Here is a 24,261-nt window from a genome sequence, read left to right as displayed (position 1 = left end):
GGTGAATGCGCAGGGAAATCACAAATTAGATAGGATGTGAAAAGTGTAAGGTCATCCACTCGGGTAGAAAAGGTAGAAAGACAAATATTTTTTAAACAGTGGGAAATGGAAACATAATCCAGGTGTCCTTGCACAGAAATCCCTTATAGTTAGCATATAGATATGGAAAGCAATTAGAAAGATACTGTTTGTGTTGCCCTTAACTTCAGCTAAGAGAGTGAAGAGATCTGACTGAAATGATACAGGACCTTGGTGACATTGCACATTGTACACTGTGCCACCCATTTCAATTCTACTTCCTATTCCCATTCTGACATATCAGTCCATGGCCTCATCCTCTGCCCTGATAAGGCCACACTCAGGCTGGAGGGCTAACGCCTTATATTCTGCCTGGGTAGCCTCCAACATGATGGAATGAAAATTGATTTCTCCAACTTCCGGTATTTGCCTCCCCCCCACTTCTCCTTCACCATTTCCTTTTCCCATTTTCCTCTCTCGCCTTACCTCCTTACCTGCCCATCACATCCTTCTGGTGCTCCTCCCCCTTCCCTTTCTTCCATGATCTTCTGTCCTCCCCTATCAGATTCCTCCTTCTCCAGCCCCTTATCTCTTTCACCTATCAATTTCCCCTCTCCTCCTGGTTCACCTATCATCTATTACCTTGTACTTCTTCCTCTCCTGCGCCCACTTTCTTACTCTGACTGCTCATCTCTTTTTCCAGTCCTGATGAAGGGTCTCAGCCCAAAACGCCAACTGTTCACGCATTTCCATTGTTGCTGCCTGGCCTGCTGAGCTTCTCTCGCATTTTGTGTGTATTACATGGTATGCTATGTATTGATTTGGCCCCCTACATGAAAAACAATATACTTGCAATAGTTAGATTGATTTCTGGAGCTAGACTATTGTACTATGAGTTATGATAAGTAGAGTAGAACTAAACTCAGCTGAGTTTGAAGAACAAGATGTGGAAATATACAAAACTGTTGTGCAGCTTACCAGACAAGATGTAGGTTTAATCCTTGTCCTGGCTGTATTGTCCAGAACATGGATGACAGCTTCAAAATAAGTGGCTGGCAATTAAGCGGCTGGCAATTAAGCATAGGGATTAAAGAGATTTCATCACCCAGAGCTAATGAATTTTCAGTAGCCCTACCCAAGAGGACTATGGTAGTTTAATTATTGATTAAAGACATTGACTGCTGTAAATTATTGGTAAATAGATTTATTATTGTCACATGCACTGAGGTACAGTGAAAAAACACTTGGATTGCATGCCATACATCATTTCATTACAACAATGCATTGAGGTAGTGCAAGAGAAGACAATAACAGAATATAGAATAGGGTGTACAGTTAAAAGAAAAAGTGCAGTGCAGTCAGATAATAAGGTCCAAGGCCATAATGAGATAGATTGTGCAGTCAAGAGTTTATCTCATCATACTAGAGAACCATTCAACAGTCTTATAACAGTGCAATAGAAGCTGTTCTTGACCCTGTTGATGCATTGTTTTAGGCTTTTTTTATCTTCTGCTCAATAGGAGTGGGGAGAAGAGAAAATAATTAGAGGTCCAGATATTAGGACATGCTCTACTCTTTGTATGCACATGACTGTGTGGCTAGGCATAGCTCAAATACCATCCATAAATTTGCTGACGATACTACCATCGTTGGTAGAATCTCAGGTGGTGACGAGAGGGCATACAGGAGTGAGATATGCCTACTAGTGGAATGGTGCCACAGCAACAACCTGACACTCAACGTCAGTAAGACGAAAGAGCTGATTGTGGACTTCAAGAAGGCTAAGATGAAGGAGCACATACCAATCCTCAAGGATCAGAAGTGGAGAGAGTGAGCAGCTTCAAGTTCCTCAGTATCATGATCTCTGAGGACCTAACCTGGTCCCAACATATCGATATAGTTATAAAGAAGGCAAGACAGCAGCTATATTTATTAGGAGTTTGAAGAGATTTGGCATGTCAACAAAACTTCTATAGTTGTACCGTGGAGAGTACATCACTGTCTGGTATGGAGGGGCTACTGCACAGGACCGAAAGAAGCTGCAGAAGGTTATAAATCTAGTCAGCTCCATCTTGGGCACTAGCCTACAAAGTACCCAGGATATCTTTAGGGAGCGGTGTCTCAGAAAGGCAGCATCCATTATTAAGGACCTCCAGGACCCAGGGCATGCCCTTTTCTCACTGTTACCATCAGGTAGGAGATACAGAAACCTGAAAGCACACACTCAGCATTTCAGGAACAGCTTCTTCCCCTCTGCCACCTGATTCCTAAATGGACATTGAAGCTTTGGACACTACCTTATTTTTTTAATATACAGTATTTCTGTTTTTGCACATTCTTTTAAATCAGTTTAATATACATAATTGATTTACTTGTTTATTGATTATATTTTATTTTATTTATTATTTTTTTCTCTCTGCTAGATTATGTATTGCATTGAACTGCTGCTACTAAGTTAATAAATCTCACGCCACATGCCGGTGATAATAAATCTGATTCTGATTCTGAAATATGGGGTTAGCACACTATAAACAGATGACAGGATAAACAGTTAACCATGAATTGGTACAGTTCTGATCCAAACTGAAAGGGTGGCAGATGAAATATAGTTTAGAGCAAGTGTGGGACTATGCACTTTTGTAGGAAGAATACAAAATAGCCTCAAAATAAAGGTACATCTCCTTAAACCTGAGATGAAGAGGAGTTTCTTCTGCCAAAGGGTGGTCTATCCATGGATTTGCTGCCACAAAGGGCTGTGGAGGTCAAGACCATGGGTGTATTTAAGGCATACAGATTCTTGATAGGTAAAGGGCTTAATGGTTATTGGGAGAAGGCAGGAGGATGGGGTTGAAAAAATCCAACATTGAATGGCAGAGGAAATTCAATGGGCCAAATGGCCTAATTCTGCTTCTATATATTATGATCTTATAGTGAGGGAATTAGGTAACTAATTGAATCAGAAGAAAAAGTATAGGTAATCGAGAGCAGATACTCTTTCAAAGAACAGGCTTAAGCATGATTCATCAACCAGCCTTGTTCTGTACTGTTTCATAATGACTGTTCCCAATGAGCAAGAATCATTCCCTACATCAACAGAAAAATATAGAAACCATAGATTTATTAACTATAATTCGTTGTGGAAAACCTGATGTCTGCTTTATCTCCAACTCAGACTCTACACAATACATTATTTTCCTTGTCTCTCAAAGGCACTCCAAAACACACCACTTTTCCCTCTTCAACATTTTTTCTGGATTATTCAACACTTATTATACACAGATTTTATTTGTTCCTGGGAACTAGACAGGCAATTGTCGATGTTTATCAATCTTGAACTCAGCAGGCAGATTAGTGGTTCAGGTCTCATATACAGACCAGTCCATGAAGGGATGGCAGATTTCCCTCTTTGAAAGATATTAGCATACTAAAGAGGTCTTACAGCAATGTAGAAGTTCCATGCTTACTGGTGCTACTACTATTTTTTATTTCAATATATATAATTACTTGAATTCCCTCAGATGGCAATTTATTGATCTCATTACTGCCAGAATCATATCATATATCTATTTTAGCTCAAGTCACTTACAACTCTTAAGGGCAGTGGAGGCAGGGAAGGATTTAAATCTCTAATGTGCTTTGACTATATTAATAGATAGACCTCCCGTAAGTTTCCCTGTAATTTATTCTTGAGCCAGACAATTTATTTCATGTTCTAACGTGAAGCAAATAGCAAAATCTGCTCTTCAGGTATTTGGTCTTTATTTTTCCCCATTCAGGATTGATTTACAGCAAAGTATCAAAATCTGACGCTTTGGAAAATTCCAATTAAAATCATCACATCTTGAAATTAACTCAAGCAGTAATAACACGAGTAAATCAAGGCGATATAAAAGTAGTCCAAAGAGTAAAAAATACAAGTACGTTGCCTTGTAATTGGGAATGTCTCCAGAATTTTATATAGTAATTAAAATCCACTAAAAAATGAAGACAAAGGCCAAACAAAAAGGATCTGGGAACATTGCATTATAATGTTCATTTTATAAATATAACAGGAATTAGAAATTAAGTAATAGAAAGTGAGAAAATGAGCTGAGATAGACTTACTTCTCCTGCATGGCTCCTTTTCACATAACATTGTATATTTTAGATTCCACCTCAGTATCTGCACATTATCTGGTGTAGTCCTGATAAAAAATGGCATTTCCTTGTGGTTTTTTTTGTTGCCAACTACCTAGTCAAGTATAATCTACATTATGCATGGATGCCTTGTAGCATTTTTAAAATCTGAAACATCTCAAATTTTAGTCCACTGAAAAGAAGTTCATTAAAAAGCCATGTTCTGATTAGGGTTAAATGGAATAGTGCTACTTGCATTCAATTTTCTTATGTTACTTTGTAAGAGTAGCTGGAAATTACTTGAGTATAGACAATGCATGAATTGAACTCCATACACCCCAAGCTATAATAGAGCTGGGCTAACCACTACACTACCATGGTGCCCACGTCTCCCGAAAATTCATCCAAACCAATAATTAGTACTTGCCAAGGTTGGAAGCCAGGATCCAAGAACAAACAATGAGATTGAAAGGTCAAGTGTTATGGAATTTCTACAAATACATAGTAAGGAGCCCAGTAATCACTTGTTTGATAGTTGCTGGAGCGGTTGAGTCTATTACATGCCACCAGCCCCACTGTGTATCGTTTATGTGTCACTGCTTGCACTAGCTTTACACTCAACACAAGCAGCAAGAAGACTTTGTGGCATTTAGCACAGCACTGCATCTTTCCTTAGAACTAACAAGCATAGTTACATTGCTGGCATCTACCTAACAATGTAGAACATTGCCCAGGTATGCCTTGTCCACAAAAGTCAAGATTAAATCCAATTATACTAATTATTGTCCCTGAATAATCATAGTTATGAAAGATATTGTTAACAAAGCCATCAAGCAACAATTCCATACTCATAAGACTGCTAAATTTAGGTGTCACCAGGACCACTTGGTTCCAAATCTTATTATAGATAGGATTCAAATATGGATGAAAGAACTGCCTGAGACATGTAGTTGAGAAAGACATCAAGAAACTTTGGTCACTGGGAACAGAGTAGAAATCACTCCAATGGCTGTGGCTACTGAAGGTCAAACATTTCAGCCTGAGGAATTGCTGCAGAAGTTTATTAATTTATTCAGTAGACCAGAAACAAATATAAATATGGGAAATAAGAACAGAAGTAGACCACATGGTTCCACAAGCCAGTGCAATTTAATAGGCTCATGTTTTATTTGTCTGGAATCATGTCAACTTTCTGATATGGTCCCCATAATCCTAGATTCCCTTGCCTATCTTAGCTCTGAATATACAAAACAACTCTGTCAACATCATTTTCTGGGGCAGAAAGTTACAAAGGTTCATGTTTCTCTGAAGGAAGAAATATTCCATGTCATTTATAGATGGCAAGATGGCACAGGCAACCAACGGCAACATCATGCAGACAGCTCAGAAAACTACTAGATACTCTTCTTCTTCTAAATGCATGTCTTCTTCTGAGCTGCAGTCAATTGCAGACTGTAATTTTCCTTTTAAGGATGTGTTTTTGAGTCAACTAAATTACTTGGCGCTTTTGTGGTCTCCTAGGGGATTGGAATGGATGAGAACAGACAGTGCAGCTACGACTATTGCTGGTGATATATGTTGTATTGTTATCTAATGGCCGAACACAATCTGTGGCCGGCTCCATTATGCTGCACCAATTAAAGCGCTAAGCAAGATTTAAATCGTTGAGGACGAGAGTGGAAAATGAACAGGTGTTCAGTGCTATCTGCCTGAGATTGACCAGTCTCTTCTCACCGCTGGAGATGGGCAGAAGATGCAAGGGTCTTGGGTCACATGCCGCTGGGTTCAAGAGCAGATGTTTACCCTGCAGCTATTGAGCCATTGGTTGGGCTTCACTTGCCTCACCACTGAACATACTTGGCAACTGTGGACTCACTTTCGGAGACTCTGCAGTTCACGTTCCTTGTGCTTTTGCTTACTTCTTGGTTTACTATTTGTTCAATTTGATCAAGGCCCTTCAGGGCTGAGCTGACTCTGTAGCTGTTGCCTGCAGCCATCAGGCACCTGGACCAGCTTCACTCGCCTCAGCAGCTCTATCTTTTTTTCCACACTTTGGGTGTGTGCTGGTCTTTTTGTGTGGGTTTTTTCTTTTAACAGGTTATATTGTGTTTCTTTGTTCTGTGGCAAGAAGACGAATCTCAAGGTTGTATACTGTATACATCAATAATCAATGTGTTTCGAACGTAGAAGGGTTACCCTTTTTTCTGAAATTATAACACCTAGATCTACAGCCAATTATGGGGTGGGTGACATCATCTCAGACCCTTGTCAAAATCCTTCCTCAGTAACTGGTATTTTGAGTAAGATTAGCCCTTATTCTTCTAAACACTGCTCAGTGGTTCTTCATAAGGCATCTCCTTCAGCCTAGGAATAGAAACAGAAAATGCTGGAAACACTCATCAGGCATTACAAAAATCCCAGGCCCGTAGCTTTTTCTCTTTCCACTGATGCTGTCTGACCTGCTGAATGTTCCTAGCACTTTCTGTGTTTTCTTATATCAGATTTCTGCATTTTTTTTTTAATTTTCATTTTTTTTGATGTTCCTCCCCAAATTAGAATGGATGTGGAGGGAATGTTTTCTCCTGTAGGAGAATCTAGAGCTAGGAGTCACTGTTTAAAAGTAAGAGAAGTACATTTGAAACTGACATGAGCGGAAATTGATCATGTCAGATACGTGTCAGTCTTTAGTTTCCTCGGAAAGACTCAGAGTATTTTTAAGGTAGAGGATGATACGTTCTTGATGTGGAAATATATGAAGTCAACAGGAATCCAGAGCTGAGTTTATAATCAAGTTAGCAATAATTTTATTGAATGGCAGAGCAGGTTTGAAGGAATGCAAAACCTTCTCCAGCTCTTAATTCATATGTATACAGTATATCAACAAAATGAACCTTATTGGAACTGTTGCTAAAAAATGTAGATAGTACTTCAGATATGATCTCACCAGCATGTACACCCATTCTATTCTCTAGACAATAAAAGACAACAATCCATTTGCCATCCTAGAATGCTAACTTTGTGTTTCATGTACCAAGACATGCAGATGACCCTTCATTACAGCATTCCATAGTCTACCTCCACTTAAAAAGAGTTCTGCTTTTCCTGTCTTCCAATCAGCTTCACAATTTCCCACATTATACTTCACTTGTCAGCGTTGTACCTTACACAGTACCCGATCTATGTCTTGCAACGACTCTTTTCTCCCTCTTCACAACTTGTGTTCCCACCTTTATATCTTCACAGAAACTGGCTTCAATACATCCTATAGTTAATGACACCCCAGAGCTTTTCCATTGTTTAAAGGGCACAATTATGGTATGAAAGAATACTTTTTTGTATGGATGGATGTGTGCAACTCACACATCCAGAAGCTCAACAAAATCAGGAAGAAAGCTCCCCACTGAATGGCAGCCCATCTACCACCATAAATATTCATTCCATGTACCACATGCAAATTATGCTGCAGGTACTCCATCTTTGAAATGTGCTGGATTTCTTCATCCAATTACTTCAATAACACCTTCCAAACTCACGAACCCCAGAGCAACGAAGCAGAGCAGCAGCTAGTGCATGAGAACATCACCTGCTGACTCCGCTCCAAAATGCACACCGCCCTAACTTGGAAATATAATGATACTCCTTCAATGTCATTGGGTTAAAATCCAAGAACTCCCTGCCTTACAACACTGTGAGAGCAGCTACACCAGAAGGACTATAATGATTTAAGAAATGATTCTCCATTATCTTCTCAGTGTACATTGGGGATGGCTGATAAATGGTAGCCTTACCAGCTTTGCCAACACTCCAAAACATGAATAACTGAGATATCCATGTGAGTAAATGCTACTATGGAGGTACTTGGCTATCAACCCTCCAATGACCCTCTTTATTGTCCAAACACATCAAGTAGAACATTATCTAATTGATACCCATTGTGATAGATTAAACAATTAACAACCATACAGAGAAAAATAACTAACAACAATTGATCACTGGCTCATGAAATATTTACGACCACAGGGAAAAAAGAAAAATAAAACTCTCCTTTATAAACACAAGTTGCACATCCTTTATACTACTCTGACCTACAAGGAATGCAATTGCGCACAAGTATCCTTGGCAAACAAGGCAAACAAATACAGACACCGACAGGGTAGATAGTCAAATTTTTTTTCCCATGGTGGTGGTATTAAAAACAAGTGGGCACAGATATAGAGGATAGCCTTGTTATTGAACCAGCATATCGTGGTGCTGAGACAGCAGCTCTTGAGCTTCTTTCACTGACAGTCCTGTGATAGTTCACTGATGTAAAAGGCCTCTGAACTTTGAAATGTCTCTGATCACTTTGAAAACAATAACAAAAGATTGAAATAATTTTGAAAATTATAAATTTGCTCAGGTGCACCTTTAAACACTTTAAGTTAATTAATAATATTAAGGCTATGTAAAACAAAACATAAAATAAACTACTTCCCCTGCATCTACTTTCTCAATCATGATTAATAACCCCATTCAAAGCACTACACCAGTAGCCATTGCTGCCTTAAAGCTGAGTCAGATGCAAAATGATAACAGTGAGGCTTAACTGAAGACAGCAGATGATTAATCACATAAAATACTGTTGTTCTGTATTTGCTGGAAACATTCTTCAGTCCGCTCATCATCCATTGACAGTTTTCAAAAATCCATTCATCATTTCTTAATCTTTCCTGTCAATTGATTATTTCAGTGCTTTCAATGTCCCGCAAGGTTATCTCATCTAGACATCCAGACAACACATTTTATAATACTTGATCAGACAAAACTTCCTCAGAACACGACGAAGTAAAACATATATCAACTCATCACAGGATACAATACCAATCTATAAAAATGCCGTTCTCAGCAAAATATTCACCTTCTGGAAATAAACAGCACTGACATTAAATCATGAAACATCAAAGAAAATCTATTTTCTTTTCATAGAAATCCTTTTTAATTCACTATGGCAGCAGAACACAGTGCAGATTTATAACTGTTAAGATAAACAGGGGCAATGCTTTCTTTATAATAGTTAAAATTCAAAGAAATCACTGCATATTTTAATATAAAATTTGATGGGGTGGAGCCATAATGCACTTCCATGTGCATACTATGAATCTGAATAGGAAATACTGAGAGAAATTCAAAGGATATACCTCTAAGTTCTTCTTATCTACAGATAAAGTTGCAACCATTGTCGTCATACAATTTCCACCCAGGCTGTCTCGCAGAACAGATGTCATCATGGAATTTCGATAAGGGATGTGTGTACGATTCTTTTCTGCCAGTGCAATAATAACCTGCAATTAAAATGAATAGCTTTAAATGAGCTTCTTGATAATAATGAAGAACTAACATGCACATTAACTGTACATTACATCAATTCCTTTACACCAATGTTCAACTTGATGCCAAAGTACAGTATCAAAGTTAAAAACCTAGCTTAAAAAGATAAAAGTATAGTAAGGCATTACACTAAGTAAACTCTTTAATGTGATGCATTTTTTTCAAACAATTTAAGAGTCTGAATTACAGCCTTGATGAACAAACTCTAAACCTAATTAAAATATACACCCTAAAGTACGAAAGTAAATATTGCAACTATATTAATTACAGTAAACCTTTTTCCGGCATGGCACTTTCAAATCTGTTGGTCTTACAGACCTATTGCAGAAGTAAGCTAAGTGGCAAAACGTCATTTTCAAGAATGAGTTATGAGAAGTATCTGTATAAACAAACCCATCAGGCAGAGAATTCTCAACAGTCACAGAAGTAGACATATTATATTACGCTGCTAATTCAACTGATATTACTTACTTTTGAAACTTCTTTAAACATTCTGTGGAAAATGGAAATAACCTCCCATCTCATACAGTGTATATATTCTATAGTCCTCCGCTGTGCTTACTTATAATGTCAGTCATAAAATGTCAATTGGCTGGAGTAATCGTACCTCGTTTACTGTCTGATACAGTGAACAGAGTAAATTCTCTCATCCTTTGCCACAATTTAACTAAGATTGCTTGGTGAGATCTCCAACCTTACCTGTTCCAGGTACGTCAGAGAGAGGTTAATGTACTTTGCCTCTGTCAATAGCTGTCCTCCCACTCCGGTCTTTGTAACACGCTCTGATCCAGCCAAGTCTACTAGGTGTAGTTTGGACCGACGGATAGTAGCAGAGCCCGGTTCACGACTAGAAACATGAATTGTAAAAATACAGTGGGAACGGGTTGAGGCCTGGTTCATAGGAGTCTGTTGAATGAAAATAAAAGGTGCAATTATGGCAATATCACAGGATTGTTCATTTGTTTAAAGGAATTTAGATTTTACACAAATAAATGCACATAATTTCTTGGAGGATAGAGAGACTTTGTTTCTAAGAAACATGCGGCATTCTGGTTTTCCACCACATTGTCATACACAGTGGTCTTACACTGAGCCTGCCTTAAATGTTTTCATTTCCTGTTGTGTACTATATGTATTCTCTTCTAGATCTTATAAGTTAAATCCACTCTCAAAAAAACTGCATCGAAGATTGTAAAAAAAACCTTTCTCCAATCCTTGTAACTCACTAGACACAAAATTGTTTGGTACAATAACCCCAGATGGATTCTGAATAAATAGAGGGCTGTATGTCCTGTCATTATGGTAATAATTAAGGGTCTTCAATAAACCTAATAAATGCTATTCAAATTGAATAGATCATGTGAGGAAATACAGTTGATGCTCTTCAAACACAAGATTACTACTCTATTTAATGGTACAACTTTTAATTAAACAGTGAAATTACAAACTTCACTGTTACAGAACATAAATATCAAAGTCCTGTTTATTAATCTTCGTTTGGAAACATCATCCATTTCGAACTAAATGAGAATAGGCAAGCAAAGCTGTGGTCACTGTCTGTGCAAGAAAAAAATGTAAAAAAAAACAGCTATGACTGCAGCTAAACTAATCTGATTATGGCTCATATCAAGATCTCTTGCTCTAAAAGAAATCCTTCAGTGGTGGCATTCTTCCAACCTAACCTGAAGACACAGGACTGATCCAAAACTCCGACCAACAAGTATAAGGCAGAATGAAGATTCACAGTGGTTAGGTAGAAGATAATATTGTATAAAACTTTAGATGTATGTACTGCTTTCAAAATTCAACTGAACAAAGGTGCTCAGTGGTACTGCATACGGTTGTCATTCCTTTGGAGAGTCAATAATATCATAAGTACATCTATTTAATGGACAATGTAATGAGGAGGTCAGTGGACCATGGAAGGGAAGAAGGGGAACAAGAGGGAAGTAATAGGCAGGTAAGAAGAGAAGGGAAATAGAATAAGGAATGAACAAAGAGAGAACGAGAGAGAGGGGAGAGAATACTGCAAGTTGGAAAAATTGATGTTCATGCCATCAGGCGGGAGGCTACACAGATGAAATATGAGGTTCAACCTGAGTTTGTCTTCATCATGGCAGTAGAGGAGGTCATGGACAGACATGTCAGAATGGGAATGGGAAGTTGAATTGAAATTGGTAGCCACAGGGAGATCCTGCCATTTACAGCAGAGTGAAGGTGCTCAAAAAATGGTCCCCCAATCTATGTCGGGGCTCACCGATGTGGAAGAGGCTGCATCAGGGGCTCCAGTTTCAACAGATGACCTTCACAGGTGTGGGGATCTCATTGAAACTTACCAAATGTTGAAAGGTCTAGATAAGGTGGATATGGAGAAGATGTTCCCTTTTGTTGGGGTATTCAGAATTAGAAGGCACAGACCCAAAATTGAGGGGCAGACTTTTATAACAGAAGTAAGGAGGAATTATTTTAGCCAAAGAGTGGTGAATCTGTGGAATGCTCTGCCACAGACTGTGGTAGAGGCCAAGTCTATAGGCATATTTACGTGGAAGTTGATAGATTCCTGATTGGTTGGGGCACCAAGGGATATGGTGAGAGTTCAGGTGTATGGGTTGAATGGGATCGGGGATCAACCGTGATGAATTGGCAGAATGGACTCGATGGGCTGAATGGCCTAATTCTGCTCCTATGTCTTATGGTCTCATGGTGTAGTGTCATCTTGCCTAGAAGGACTGCTTGGGGCCCTGAATAGTGGTGTAGGAGGAGCTGTAGGGGCATTTGTCATACTTGCTGGTCTATGACAGGAGAGCGATAAGTAGGGAGTGACAAGTGGATAAGGAAAGCTGGGGAGAGGGAGGGAGAGGAAGATGTTTAGTGTCATTTCTTGTACACAGTGTAAAGGAGAATGAAATAATTGATACTCTGGATAAGATGCAGCACAAAAAAGCAAAAAAAAGATAAACAACAGGAATTCTGCAGATGCTGGAAATTCAAGCAACACACATCAAAGTTGCTGGTGAATACAGCAGGCCAGGCAGCATCTCTAGGAAGAGGTACAGTCGACGTTTCAGGCCGAGACCCTTCATCAGGACTAACTGAAGGAAGAGTGAGTAAGGGATTTGAAAGTTGGAGGGGGAGAGGGAGATCCAAAATGATAGGAGAAGACAGGAGGGGGAGGGATAGAGTCAAGAGCTGGACAGGTGATTGGCAAAAGGGGATACGAGAGGATCATGGGACAGGAGGTCCGGGAAGAAAGACAAGGGGGGGGACGCAGAGAGGTATATTCAGAGGGACAGAGGGAGAAAAAGGAGAGTGAGAGAAAGAATGTGTGCATAAAAATAAGTAACAGATGGGGTACGAGGGGGAGGTGGGGCCTTAGTGGAAGTTAGAGAAGTCGATGTTCATGCCATCAGGTTGGAGGCTACCCAGACGGAATACAAGGTGTTGTTCCTCCAACCTGAGTGTGGCTTCATCTTTACAGTAGAGGAAGCCGTGGATAGACATGTCAGAATGGGAATGGGATGTGGAATTAAAATGTGTGGCCACTGGGAGATCCTGCTTTCTCTGGCGGACAGAGCGTAGATGTTCAGCAAAGCGGTCTCCCAGTCTGCGTCGGGTCTCGCCAATATATAAAAGGCCACATCGGGAGCACCGGACGCAGCATATCACCCCAGTCGACTCACAGGTGAAGTGTTGCCTCACCTGGAAGGTCTGTTTGGGGCCCTGAATGGTGGTAAGGGAGGAAGTGGAAGGGCATGTGTAGCACTTGTTCTGCTTACACGGATAAGTGCCAGGAGGGAAGATCAGTGGGGAGGGATGGGGGGGGGAACGAATGGACAAGGGAGTTGCGTAGGGAGCGATCCCTGCGGAATGCAGGGGGGGGGGAGGGAAAGATGTGCTTAGTGGTGGGATCCCGTTGGAGGTGGCGGAAGTTACGGAGAATAATATGTTGGACCCGGAGGCTGGTGGGGTGGTAGGTGAGGACCAGGGGAACCCTATTCCTAGTGGGGTGGCGGGATTATGGAGTGAGAGCAGATGTACGTGCCCACTAGGAATAGGGTTCCCCTGGTCCTCACCTACCACCCCACCAGCCTCCGGGTCCAACATATTATTCTCCGTAACTTCCGCCACCTCCAACGGGATCCCACCACTAAGCACATCTTTCCCTCCCCCCCCCTCTCTCTGCATTCCGCAGGGATCGCTCCCTACGCAACTCCCTTGTCCATTCGTTCCCCCCCCATCCCTCCCCACTGATCTCCCTCCTGGCACTTATCCGTGTAAGCAGAACAAGTGCTACACATGCCCTTACACTTCCTCCCTTACCACCATTCAGGGCCCCAGACAGTCCTTCCAGCTGAGGCGACACTTCACCTGTGAGTCAGTTGGGGTGATATACTGCATCCGGTGCTCCCGATGTGGCCTTTTATATATTGGCGAGACCCGACGCAGACTGGGAGGCCGCTTTGCTGAACATCTACGCTCTGTCCGCCAGAGAAAGCAGGATCTCCCAGTGGCCATACATTTTAATTCCACATCCCATTCCCATTCTGACATGTCTATCCACAGCCTCCTCTACTGTAAAGATGAAGCCACACTCAGGTTGGAGGAACAACACCTTATATTCCGTCTGGGTAGCCTCCAACCTGATGGCATGAACATCGACTTCTCTAACTTCCACTAAGGCCCCACCTCCCCCTCGTACCCCATCTGTTACTTATTTTTATGCACACATTCTTTCTCTCACTCTCCTTTTTCTCCCTCTGTCCCTCTGAATATACCTCTCTGGGTCCCCCCCCCTTGTCTTTCTTCCCGGACCTCCTGTCCCATGATCCTCTCGTATCCCCTTTTGCCTATCACCTGTCCAGCTCTTGGCTCTATCCCTCCTCCTCCTGTCTTCTTCTATCATTTTGGATCTCCCCCTCCCCCTCCAACTTTCAAATCCCTTACTCACTCTTCCTTCAGTTAGTCCTGACGAAGGGTCTCGGCCTGAAACGTCGACTGCACCTCTTCCTACAGATGCTGCCTGGCCTGCTACGAACAACACAATAATGATGCTTAAAACAGACCAAACATAAATAGCTTACATACATAGATTGTTTGTATATCCATAAAGTGATCCAAGGTTGTACATAAAAGTGACTGACAGGAAATAATAAAGTAGTGGTGCAGTAAGTGGGTGTTGATCAGCCTTACTGCTTAAGGAAAGTAACTGTTTTTGAGTCTGGTGGTCCTGCTGTGGATGCTACATAGCCTCCTCCCTGATGGGAGTGGGACAAACAATCTAAGCAGTATGGGTTGTATCCTTCATGATATTGCTGGCCTTTTTCGGGCATATAATGTCCTTGATGGCAGGTACGCTGCTGCCAGAGATGTGTTGGGCGGCTTTGACTATCCACCTTAGAGCCTTCCTGTCCTCTGTAGTACAGTTTCTGTACCATGCAGTAATGCAGCATGTTAGGATGCTCTTTACTGCATATCTGTCGAAGGTTGTGAGTGTAAATATGCATAGCCCAGCTTTCTTAAGCCTCCTCAGAAAGTAGAGGTGCTAGTGAGCTTTTGTGACTGTGTAGGATTTGATCTGGGACCATGAGAGTTTGTGCAAGGTGTGCAATCCCAGGAGTGTGAAACTGTTCGCAGTTTCCACCATTGTGCCACTGATGTAAAGGGGGGTGTGAGTGGTGCGAGTTCTCCTGAAGTTGATAACCATCTCTTTTGTCTTGGTGAAATTGAGGAAGAGGTTATTTGCCTAGCACCATGCCTCAAGCTCTCCACCTCCTCTCTGTAGGTCATTTCATTCTGTTGATCCCGTTGGAGATGGCAGAAGTTATGAAGAATGATGTGCTGGATATGGTAGCTTGTGAGATGGTATTTAAGTACAAAGGGAATCCTATCCATGTTAAGATGCCGGGAAAATGGGGTGAAAGTAGATGTGCTAGAAATGGAGGAGGTGCGAGTGAAGCTGGCATAAATGGTGGTGGAGGTGATACCTCATTCTTTTTTTTAAAAAAAAGGACATCTCATCTGTTTCAAAATGGAAAGCCTCATCCTGAGAACTGATGCAGTAGAGAGGGAGGAACTGAGAAAAGGGAATAGCATTATTACAAGTGACAGGGTGAGAAGATGTATAGTCAGGACAGGTGTGAGAGGCAGTAGTTTTGTAAAAGATGTCAGTGGATAATCTCCAGAGATGGAGACAGAGAGATCAAGAAAGGGAAGAGAAGAATCAAAGGTCTACGTTGGGTCTCACCTAGGTAGAGGAGGCCACACTAAGAGCACTGGATACAATAGATGAGTTCAATAGATTCACAGATGAAGTGCTGCCTCACCTAAAATGACTGCTTCAGGCTCCTGTATCGGAGGAGTATGTTCAACATTGGGTGAAATTAATTTTGGAGGAATAACAGAATATGAAGATAAGCTGGAAAATAGGTTTGAAACATGATCAACCATGAAGTTACTAACTTGTGAAACGTGACAAAAGGCTCATTTGCCTATGCTGTCTTGCTTTTTTAATGGTCTACTTCTTTGTACATATTCTTCATAATTTGCGACGTAAGCAGGCAGATTAATTTAGTTAAGCTTACACGAATATTGCGGAATGCCACTGTAATTTAACACTGCGCCTTCCAAGATTGTCACTGCAAAAAGATTAAATGCAAGGAATTCCAGAATGTCCTATGTGCAAGTTTTAACCTTTGGATGGATGCTAAAATCCCTAAAAAAGAACAGAAAACTAAGCAAGGTGCATAATCAAATCAGGTTTATTATCACGGACAAATACGACATGAATACGTCATGCATAATAGGTGATCAACTTAAATGATTCAGATTTACTTGTCCATTGAAATTGAAGTCCCATACTTCATATTCCATACTCATGCATATACCTAAGTACAAGAAACAAACATTATAGCAATAAAGTATCAATGGAATGTTAGAGCTAAATCTCCTCCTTAAATTCATGGTTTTTTCTTCAGTGGTCTAGCTAGATGAGGATCTCAAGGTGATTTACTTTATTTTACTTTATTGTCGCCAAATAATTGATACTAGAGTGTACAATCATCACAGCGATATTTGATTCTGCGCTTCGCGCTCCCTGAAGTACAAATCGATAGTAAATATTAAAAATTTAAATTATAAATCATAAATAGAAAATAGAAAAGGGAAGGTAAGGTAGTGCAAAAAAAATCGAGAGGCAGGTCTGGATGTTTGGAGGGTACGGCCCAGATCCAGGTCAGGATCCGTTCAGCAGTCTTATCACAGTTGGAAAGAAGCTGTTCCCAAATCTGGCCGTACGAGTCTTCAAGCTCCTGAGCCTTCTCCCCGAGGGAAGAGGGACGAAAAGTGTGTTGGCTGGGTGGGTCGTGTCCTTGATTACCCTGGCAGCACTGCTCCGACAGCGTGCGGTGTAAAGTGAGTCCAAGGACGGAAGATTGGTTTGTGTGATGTGCTGGGCTGTGCTCACGATTGTCTGCAGCTTCTTCCGGTCTTGGACAGGAGAACTTCCATACCAGGTTGTGATGCACCCTAGAAGAATGCTTTCTACGATGCATCTATAAAAATTAGTGAGGGTTTTAGGGGACAGTCCAAATTTCTTTAGCTTTCTCAGGAAGTAAAGGCGCTGGTCAACCTTCTTGGCAGTGGACTCAGCTTGGCTGGACAAAGTCAGGTCATTTGTGATATTGACCCCGAGGAACTTAAAGATTTAACATGTAAAGCCATCTGCACAATAACAAGGTGATGATACACTGGAAAACCACTTGTGTCTTTTGTTCCCAGAGAAATAAAATACTGTTTCAAGATTCCCATCAGTGCTTTTGAAATGCAATATGATTGACATTTACAGCATCAAAACAATCTACTGACGAATAGTGACAAACTATGACCTTGATAATAAAACGACCCAGATAGACTGAAAAGACAGGGTGTTGAGATCCAGAGCAAGAGCTGATTACACTCATTCTCCACGATGGTCACTCCTCTTTCCCTATGGCACTGAGGCTATGAAGACTGCCCCGGCTGTTGTGCTTCACGTCCACTAATATGGTGAACAGATAAGTGAGGCCTTGGGCCAAATCCAGACTGCTCTGGGATTCAGATCTGAGGACTTAATTTTGGTTTGGATTGTTGTTCACTTCAGTTGTTTGCATGATTTGTATTATTTATCTCTATCTCTTGCCTATAGGATGTTAAATCTTTTATTTTATTTTCAATCCCTTTTTCCTTTAATTGGGTTCTTTCAGGTTTCTTGCTTTGTAGCTACCTGTGAGCAAACAAATCTCAAGGTTGTATAGTTTATACATTCTTTGATAATAAACGTACTTTGAATCTTTGAATCTTGAATCTTTGAATTTACATTATTAATATTGCACACGTAGCAGCAAATCTGATATTGACATTCCATAGCAATACAGTAAAATGCAGTAAAATACGTGAACCCCTTTTGAGAAAAAGTAATGTGATATCATTTATTCTAGTTTGTACTCAAATTGGCAATGTTCCAAAATACCTGTGATTTCAAGCAATGTGAATAATACTGAAGAATGCAGAAGTATTATCTGAGGGTAGTAAAGACTGTTTTCAACGCATTGGTCTTCATAAATCAGGCCACTGAGTACAGGAGTTGGGATGTTATGTTGAAGTTGTACGAGCCATTGGAGAGGCTGAATTTAGAGTATCATGTGTAATTCTTGTCACCAACCAACAGGAAAGCTATCAATAAGCTTGAAAGAGTGCAGAGAAAATTTACAAGGACATTATCAGAAATTGAGGACTTACAATGTAGGTAAAAGTTGAAGAGCTTTACTCACTGAAGCACAGAAAAATGAGGGGAAATCTTATAGAGGTAAACAAAATTATGAGGGGTATAGATAGAGTGAATGTATGCAGGCTGTTTCCCTCTTAGGTTAGATGAGACTAGAACTAGACTACATAGCTTTAGGATGAAAGATGAAATAGTCGAGAGGAACCTGGGGGGAAAACTTTTTCCACTCAGAGGGTGGTGCACGTGTGAAACAAGCTACCAATGGAAGAAATAGATGAACATTTAGAAACATAGAAAATAAGTGCAGGACTAGGCCATTCGGTCCTTCGAGCCTACACCGCCATTCAGTATGATCATGGCTGATCATTCAACTCAGAACCCTGTACCTGCTTTCTCTCCATACCCCCTGTGATCCCTTTAGTCACAAGGGCCATATCTAACTCCCTCTTAAATATAGCCAATGAACTGGCCTCAACTGTTTCCTGTGGCAGAGAATTCCACAGATTCATCACACTCTATGTGAAGCTCTTCCTCATCTTGGTCCTAAAAGGCTTCCCCTTTATCCTGAAACTGTGACCCCTCGTTCTGGACTTCCCCAACATTGGGAACAATCTTCCTGCATCTAGCCTGTCCAATCTCTCTAGAATTTTATACGTTTCAATCTTCAATCTTCTAAATTCCAGCAAGAAAAGCCTAGTCGATCCAGTCTTTCTTCATATGAAAGTCCTGCCATCGCAGGAATCAATCCAGTGACACACATCAAATTTGCTGGTGAATGCAGCAGGCCAGGCAGCATCTCTAGGAAGAGGTACAGTCGACGTTTCAGGCCGAGATCCTTCGTCAAGACTAACTGAAGGAAGAGCTAATAAGGGATTTGAAAGTGGGAGGGGGAGGGGAGATCCAAAATGATAGGAGAAGACAGGAGGAGGAGGGATGGAGCCAAGAGCTGGACAGGTGATTGGCAAAAGGGATATGAGAGGATCATGGGACAGGAGGCCTAGGGAGAAGGAAAAGGGGGAGGGGGGAAAAAAACCCAGAGGATGGGCAAGGGGTATAGTCAGAAGGACAGAGGGAGAAAAAGGGGAGAGAGAGAAAGAATGTATGTATATAAATATATAACGGAAGGGGTACGAGGGGGAGGTGGGCATTAGCAGAAGTTTGAGAAGTCAGTGCTCATGCCATCAGGTTGGAGGCTACCCAGACGGAATATAAGGTGTTGTTCCTCCAACCTGAGTGTGGCTTCATCTTTACAGTAGAGGAGGCCATGGATAGACATGTCAGAATGGGAATGAGATGTGGAATTAAAATGTGTGGCCACTGGGAGATCCTGCTTTCTCTGGCAGACAGAGAGTAGATGTTCAGCAAACCGATCTCCCAGTCTGCGTCGGGTCTCGCCAATATATAGAAGGCCACATCAGGAGCACCGGAAGCAGTATATCACCCCAGCCGACTCACTGTCTGGGGCCCTGAATGGTGGTAAGGGAGGAAGTATAAGGGCATGTGTAGCACTTGTTCCGCTTACACGGATAAGTGCCAGGAGGGAGATCAGTGGGGAGGGATGGGGGGCACGAATGGACAAGAGAGTCGCGTAGGGAGCGATCCTTGCGGAAAACAGAAAGGGGGGGGAGGGAAAGATGTGCTTAGTGGTGGGATCCAGTTGGAGGTGGCGGAAGTTACGGAGAATAATATGTTGGACCCGGAGGCTGGTGGGGTGGTAGGTGAGAACCAGGGGAACCCTATTCCTAGAGGGGTGACGGGAGGATGGAGTGAGAGCAGATGTACGTGAAAAGGGGGAGATGTGTTTAAGAGCAGAGTTGATGGTGGAGGAAGGGAAGCCCCTTTCTTTGAAAAAGGAGGACATCTCTCTCGTCCTGGAATGAAAAGCCTCATCCTGACAGCAGATGCGGCGGAGACAGAGGAATTGCGAGAAGGGGATGGCATTTTTGCAAGAGACAGGGTGAGAAGAGGAATAGTTCAGATAGCTGTGAGAGTCAGTAAGCTTATAGTAGACATCAGTGGATAAGCTGTCTCCAGAGATAGAGACAGAAAGATCTAGAAAGGGGAGGGAGGTGTCAGAAATGGACCAGGTAAACTTGAGGGCAGGGTGAAAGTTGGAGGCAAAGTTAATAAAGTCAACGAGCTCAGCATGTGTGCAGGAAGCAGCGTCAATGCAGTCATCGATGTAGTGAAGGAAAAGTGGGGGACAGATACCAGAATAGGCACGGAACATAGATTGTTCCACAAAGCCAACAAAAAGGCAGGCATAGCTAGGACCCATACGGGTGCCCATAGCTACACCTTTAGTTTGGAGGAAGTGGGAGGAGCCAGAGTAAGGACTAATTCCGCTAAACGGAGCAGGGTGGTGGTAGAGGGGGACTGATTAGGTCTGGAATCCAGAAAGTAGCAGACAGCTTTGAGACCTTCCTGATGGGAGATGGAAGTATATAGGGACTGGACATCCATGCTGAAAATAAAGTGGTGGGGGCCAGGGAACTTAAAATCATCGAAAAGTTTAAGAGCGTGAGAAGTGTCACGAACGTAGGTAGGAAGGGACTGAACAAGGGGGGATAAAACCATGTCGAGGTATGCAGAAATGAGTTCGGTGGGGCAGGAGCAAGCTGAGACAATAGGTCTGCCAGGACAGGCAGGTTTGTGGATCTTGGGTAGGAGGTAGAAACGGGAAGTGTGAGGTGTGGGAACTATAAGGTTGGTAGCAGTGGATGGGAGATCCCCTGAGCGGATAAAGTCAGTGATGGTGTGGGAGACTATAGCCTGGTGCTCCTTAGTGGGGTCACGATCGAGGGTTAAATAAGAGGAGGTATCCGTGAATTGTCGCTGTGCCTCGGCAACGTAGAGGTCAGTACGCCAGACTACAACAGCACCCCGCTTATCGGCGGGTTTAATAATAAGGTTAGGATTAGTGCGGAGGGAGTGGAGAGCAGAGGTTCGGAAGGAGTAAGGTTGGAATGGGAACAAGGTGCGGTGAAGTCGAGACGGTTGATGTCCCGTTGGCAGTTAGCAATAAAGAGATCCAGAGCAGGCAGAAGACCAGAGCGGGGTGTCCATGAAGAGAAGGACGGTTGAAGATGGGAGAAGGGGTCATCGGTGGGGGTGGAAGAGTCCTTGCCGAAGAAGTAGGCTCGGAGACGGTGGAAGAAGAGTTCTGCATCATGGCAAATGCGGAACTCGTTGAGGTGTGGGCGAAGGGAGACAAAGGTGAGGCCCTTACTGAGGACAGAGAGTTTACCTGTGAGTCGGCTGGGGTGATATACTGCGTCCGGTGCTCCCGATGTGGCCTTCTATATATTGGTGAGACCCGACGCAGACTGGAAAATCGTTTTGCTGAACACCTAGGCTCTGTCCGCCAGAGAAAGCAGGATCTCCCAGTGGCCACATAATTTTAATTCCACATCCCATTCCCATTCTGGTATGTCTATCCACGGCCACCTCTACTGTAAAGATGAAGGCACACTCAGGTTGGAGGAACAACACCTTATATTCCGTCTGGGTAGCCTCCAACCTGATGGCATGAACATTGACTTCTCTAACTTCCGCTAATGCCCCACCTCCCACTCGTACACCTTCCGTTATTTATTTATATACACACATTGTTTCTCTCTCTCTCCTTTTTCTCCCTCTGTCCCTCTGACTATACCCCTTGCCCATCCTCTGGGTTTTTTCCCCACCCTCCCTCTTTTCCTTCTCCCTGGGCCTCCTGTCCCATGATCCTCTCATATCCCTTTTGCCAGTCACCTGTCCAGCTCTTGGCTCCATCCCTCCCCTTCCTGTCTTCTCCTATCATTTTGGATCTCCCCCTCCCCCTCCCACTTTCAAATCCCTTACTAGCTCTTCCTTCAGTTAGGCCTGACAAAGGGACTCGGCCCGAAATGTCGACTGTACCTCTTCTTAGAGATGCTGCCTGGCCTGCTGCGTTCACTAGCAAATCTGATGTGTGTTGCTTGAATTTCCAGCATCTGCAGAATTCCTCGTGTTTACGTTTTTAAAATCAATCTGGTGAACCTTCTTTGTACTCCGTCTATGGCAAGAATGTCTTTCCCCAGATTAGGGGACCAAAACTGCACACAATACTCCAGGTGTGGTCTCACCAAGGCCTTGTACAACTGCAGTAGAACCTCCCTGCTCCTGTACTCGAATCCTCTTGCTATGAATGCCAACATACCATTCGTCTTTTTCACCACCTGCTGTACCTGCATGCCCACTTTCAATGACTGGTGTACAATGACACCCAGGTCTCGTTGCACCTCCCCTTTTCCTAATCGACCACCATTCAGATAATAATCTGTTTTCCTGTTCTTGCCACCAAAGTGGATAACTTCACATTTATCCACATTCAGCTGCATCTGCCATGAATTTGCCCACTCACCTAACCTATCCAAGTCACTCTGCATCCTCTTAGCATCCGCCTCACAGCTAACACTGCTGCCCAGCTTAGTGTCATCCGCAAACTTGGAGATGCTGCATTTAATTCCCTCGTCTAAATCATTAATATATATTGTAAACAACTGGGGTCCCAGCACTGAGCCTTGCGGTACCCCACTAGTCACTGACTGCCATTCTGAAAAGGTCCCGTTTATTCCCACTCTTTGCTTCCTGTCTGCCAACCAATTCTCTATCCGCATAATACCATACCCCCAATACCGTGTATTTTAAGTTTGCACACTAATCTCCTGTGTGGGACTTTGTCAAAAGTCTTTTGAAAATCCAAATATACCATATCCACTGGTTCTCCTCTATCCACTCTACTAGTTACATCCTCAAAAAAATTCTATGAGATTCGTCAGACATGATTTTCCTTTCACAAATCCATGCTGACTTTGTCCAATGATTTCACCGCTTTCCAAATGTGCTGTTATCACATCTTTGATAACTGACTCCAGCATTTTCCCCACCACCAATGTCAGGCTAACCAGTCTATAATTTCCCGGTTTCTCTCTCACTCCTTTTTTAAAAAGCGGGGTTAAATTAGCCACCCTCCAATCCTCAGGAACTAGTCCAGAATCTAAAGAGTTTTGAAAAATTATCACTAATACATCCACTATTTCTTGGGCTACTTCCTTAAGCACTCTGGGATGCAGACCATCTGGCCCTGGGGATTTATCTGCCTTCAATCCCTTCAACTTACCTAACACCACTTCCCTACTAACATGCATTTCCTTCAGTTCCTCCATCTCACTAGACCCTCGGTCCCTTACTATTTCCGGAAGATTATTTATGTCCTCCTTAGTGAAGACAGAACCAAAGTAGTTATTCAATTGGTCTGCCATGTCCTTGTTCCCCATGATCAATTCATCTGTTTCTGACTGTAAGGGACCTACATTTGTCTTAACCAATCTTTTTCTTTTCACATATCTATAAAAGCTTTTACAGTCAGTTTTTATGTTCCCTGCCAGCTTTCTCTCAATCTTTTTTCCCTTTCCTAATTAAGCCCTTTGTCCTCTTCTGCTGGACTCTGAATTTCTCCCAGTCTTCAGGTGTGCTACTTTTTCTGGCTAATTTGTATGTTTCTTCTTTGGAATTGATACTATCCCTAATTTCCCTTGTCAGCCACGGGTGCACTGCCTTCCCTGGTTTATTCTTTTGCTCAACTGGGATGAGCAATTGTTGTAGTTCATCCATGCGATCTTTAAATGCCTGCCATTGCATATCCACCGTCAACCCTTTAGGTATCATTTGCCAGTCTATCTGAGCTAATTCACGTCTCATACCTTCAAAGTTACCCTTCTTTAAGTTCAGAACCTTTGTTTCTGAATTAACTATGTCACTCTCCATCTTAATGAAGAATTCCACCATATTATGGTCACTCTTACCCAAGGGGCCTCGCACAACAAGATTGCTAACTAACCCTTCCTCATTGTTCAATACCCAGTCTAGAATGGCCTGCTCTCTAGTTGGTTCCTTGACATGTTGGTTCAGAAAACCATCCCGCATACATTCCAAGAAATCCTCTTCCTCAGCACCCTTACCAATTTGGTTCACCC

At 42.3% G+C, this 24,261-nt stretch overlaps 1 protein-coding gene across 5 annotated transcripts in view; it reads right to left on the bottom strand.

The window, feature by feature from the left end:
• Positions 1 to 24,261, bottom strand: part of kif6 (kinesin family member 6) — a 610,920-nt gene that overhangs the window by 473,645 nt on the left and 113,014 nt on the right. For all 5 annotated transcript variants that reach the window (XM_072247507.1, XM_072247523.1, XM_072247530.1 and 2 more), the window contains exons 7-8: positions 10,201 to 10,407; positions 9,312 to 9,455 (exon numbers count right to left, since the gene is read on the bottom strand). In XM_072247507.1, coding sequence (XP_072103608.1) covers positions 9,312 to 9,455; positions 10,201 to 10,407 — 351 coding nt within the window. The remainder of the gene's footprint in view (positions 1 to 9,311; positions 9,456 to 10,200; positions 10,408 to 24,261) is intronic.

This window comes from Mobula birostris, chromosome 2 (assembly GCF_030028105.1).
Source record: "Mobula birostris isolate sMobBir1 chromosome 2, sMobBir1.hap1, whole genome shotgun sequence".
NCBI lineage: Eukaryota > Metazoa > Chordata > Chondrichthyes > Myliobatiformes > Myliobatidae > Mobula > Mobula birostris.
The sequence above is the reverse complement of the archived record's forward strand: the minus strand, read 5'-3'. Positions and strand labels throughout refer to the sequence as shown.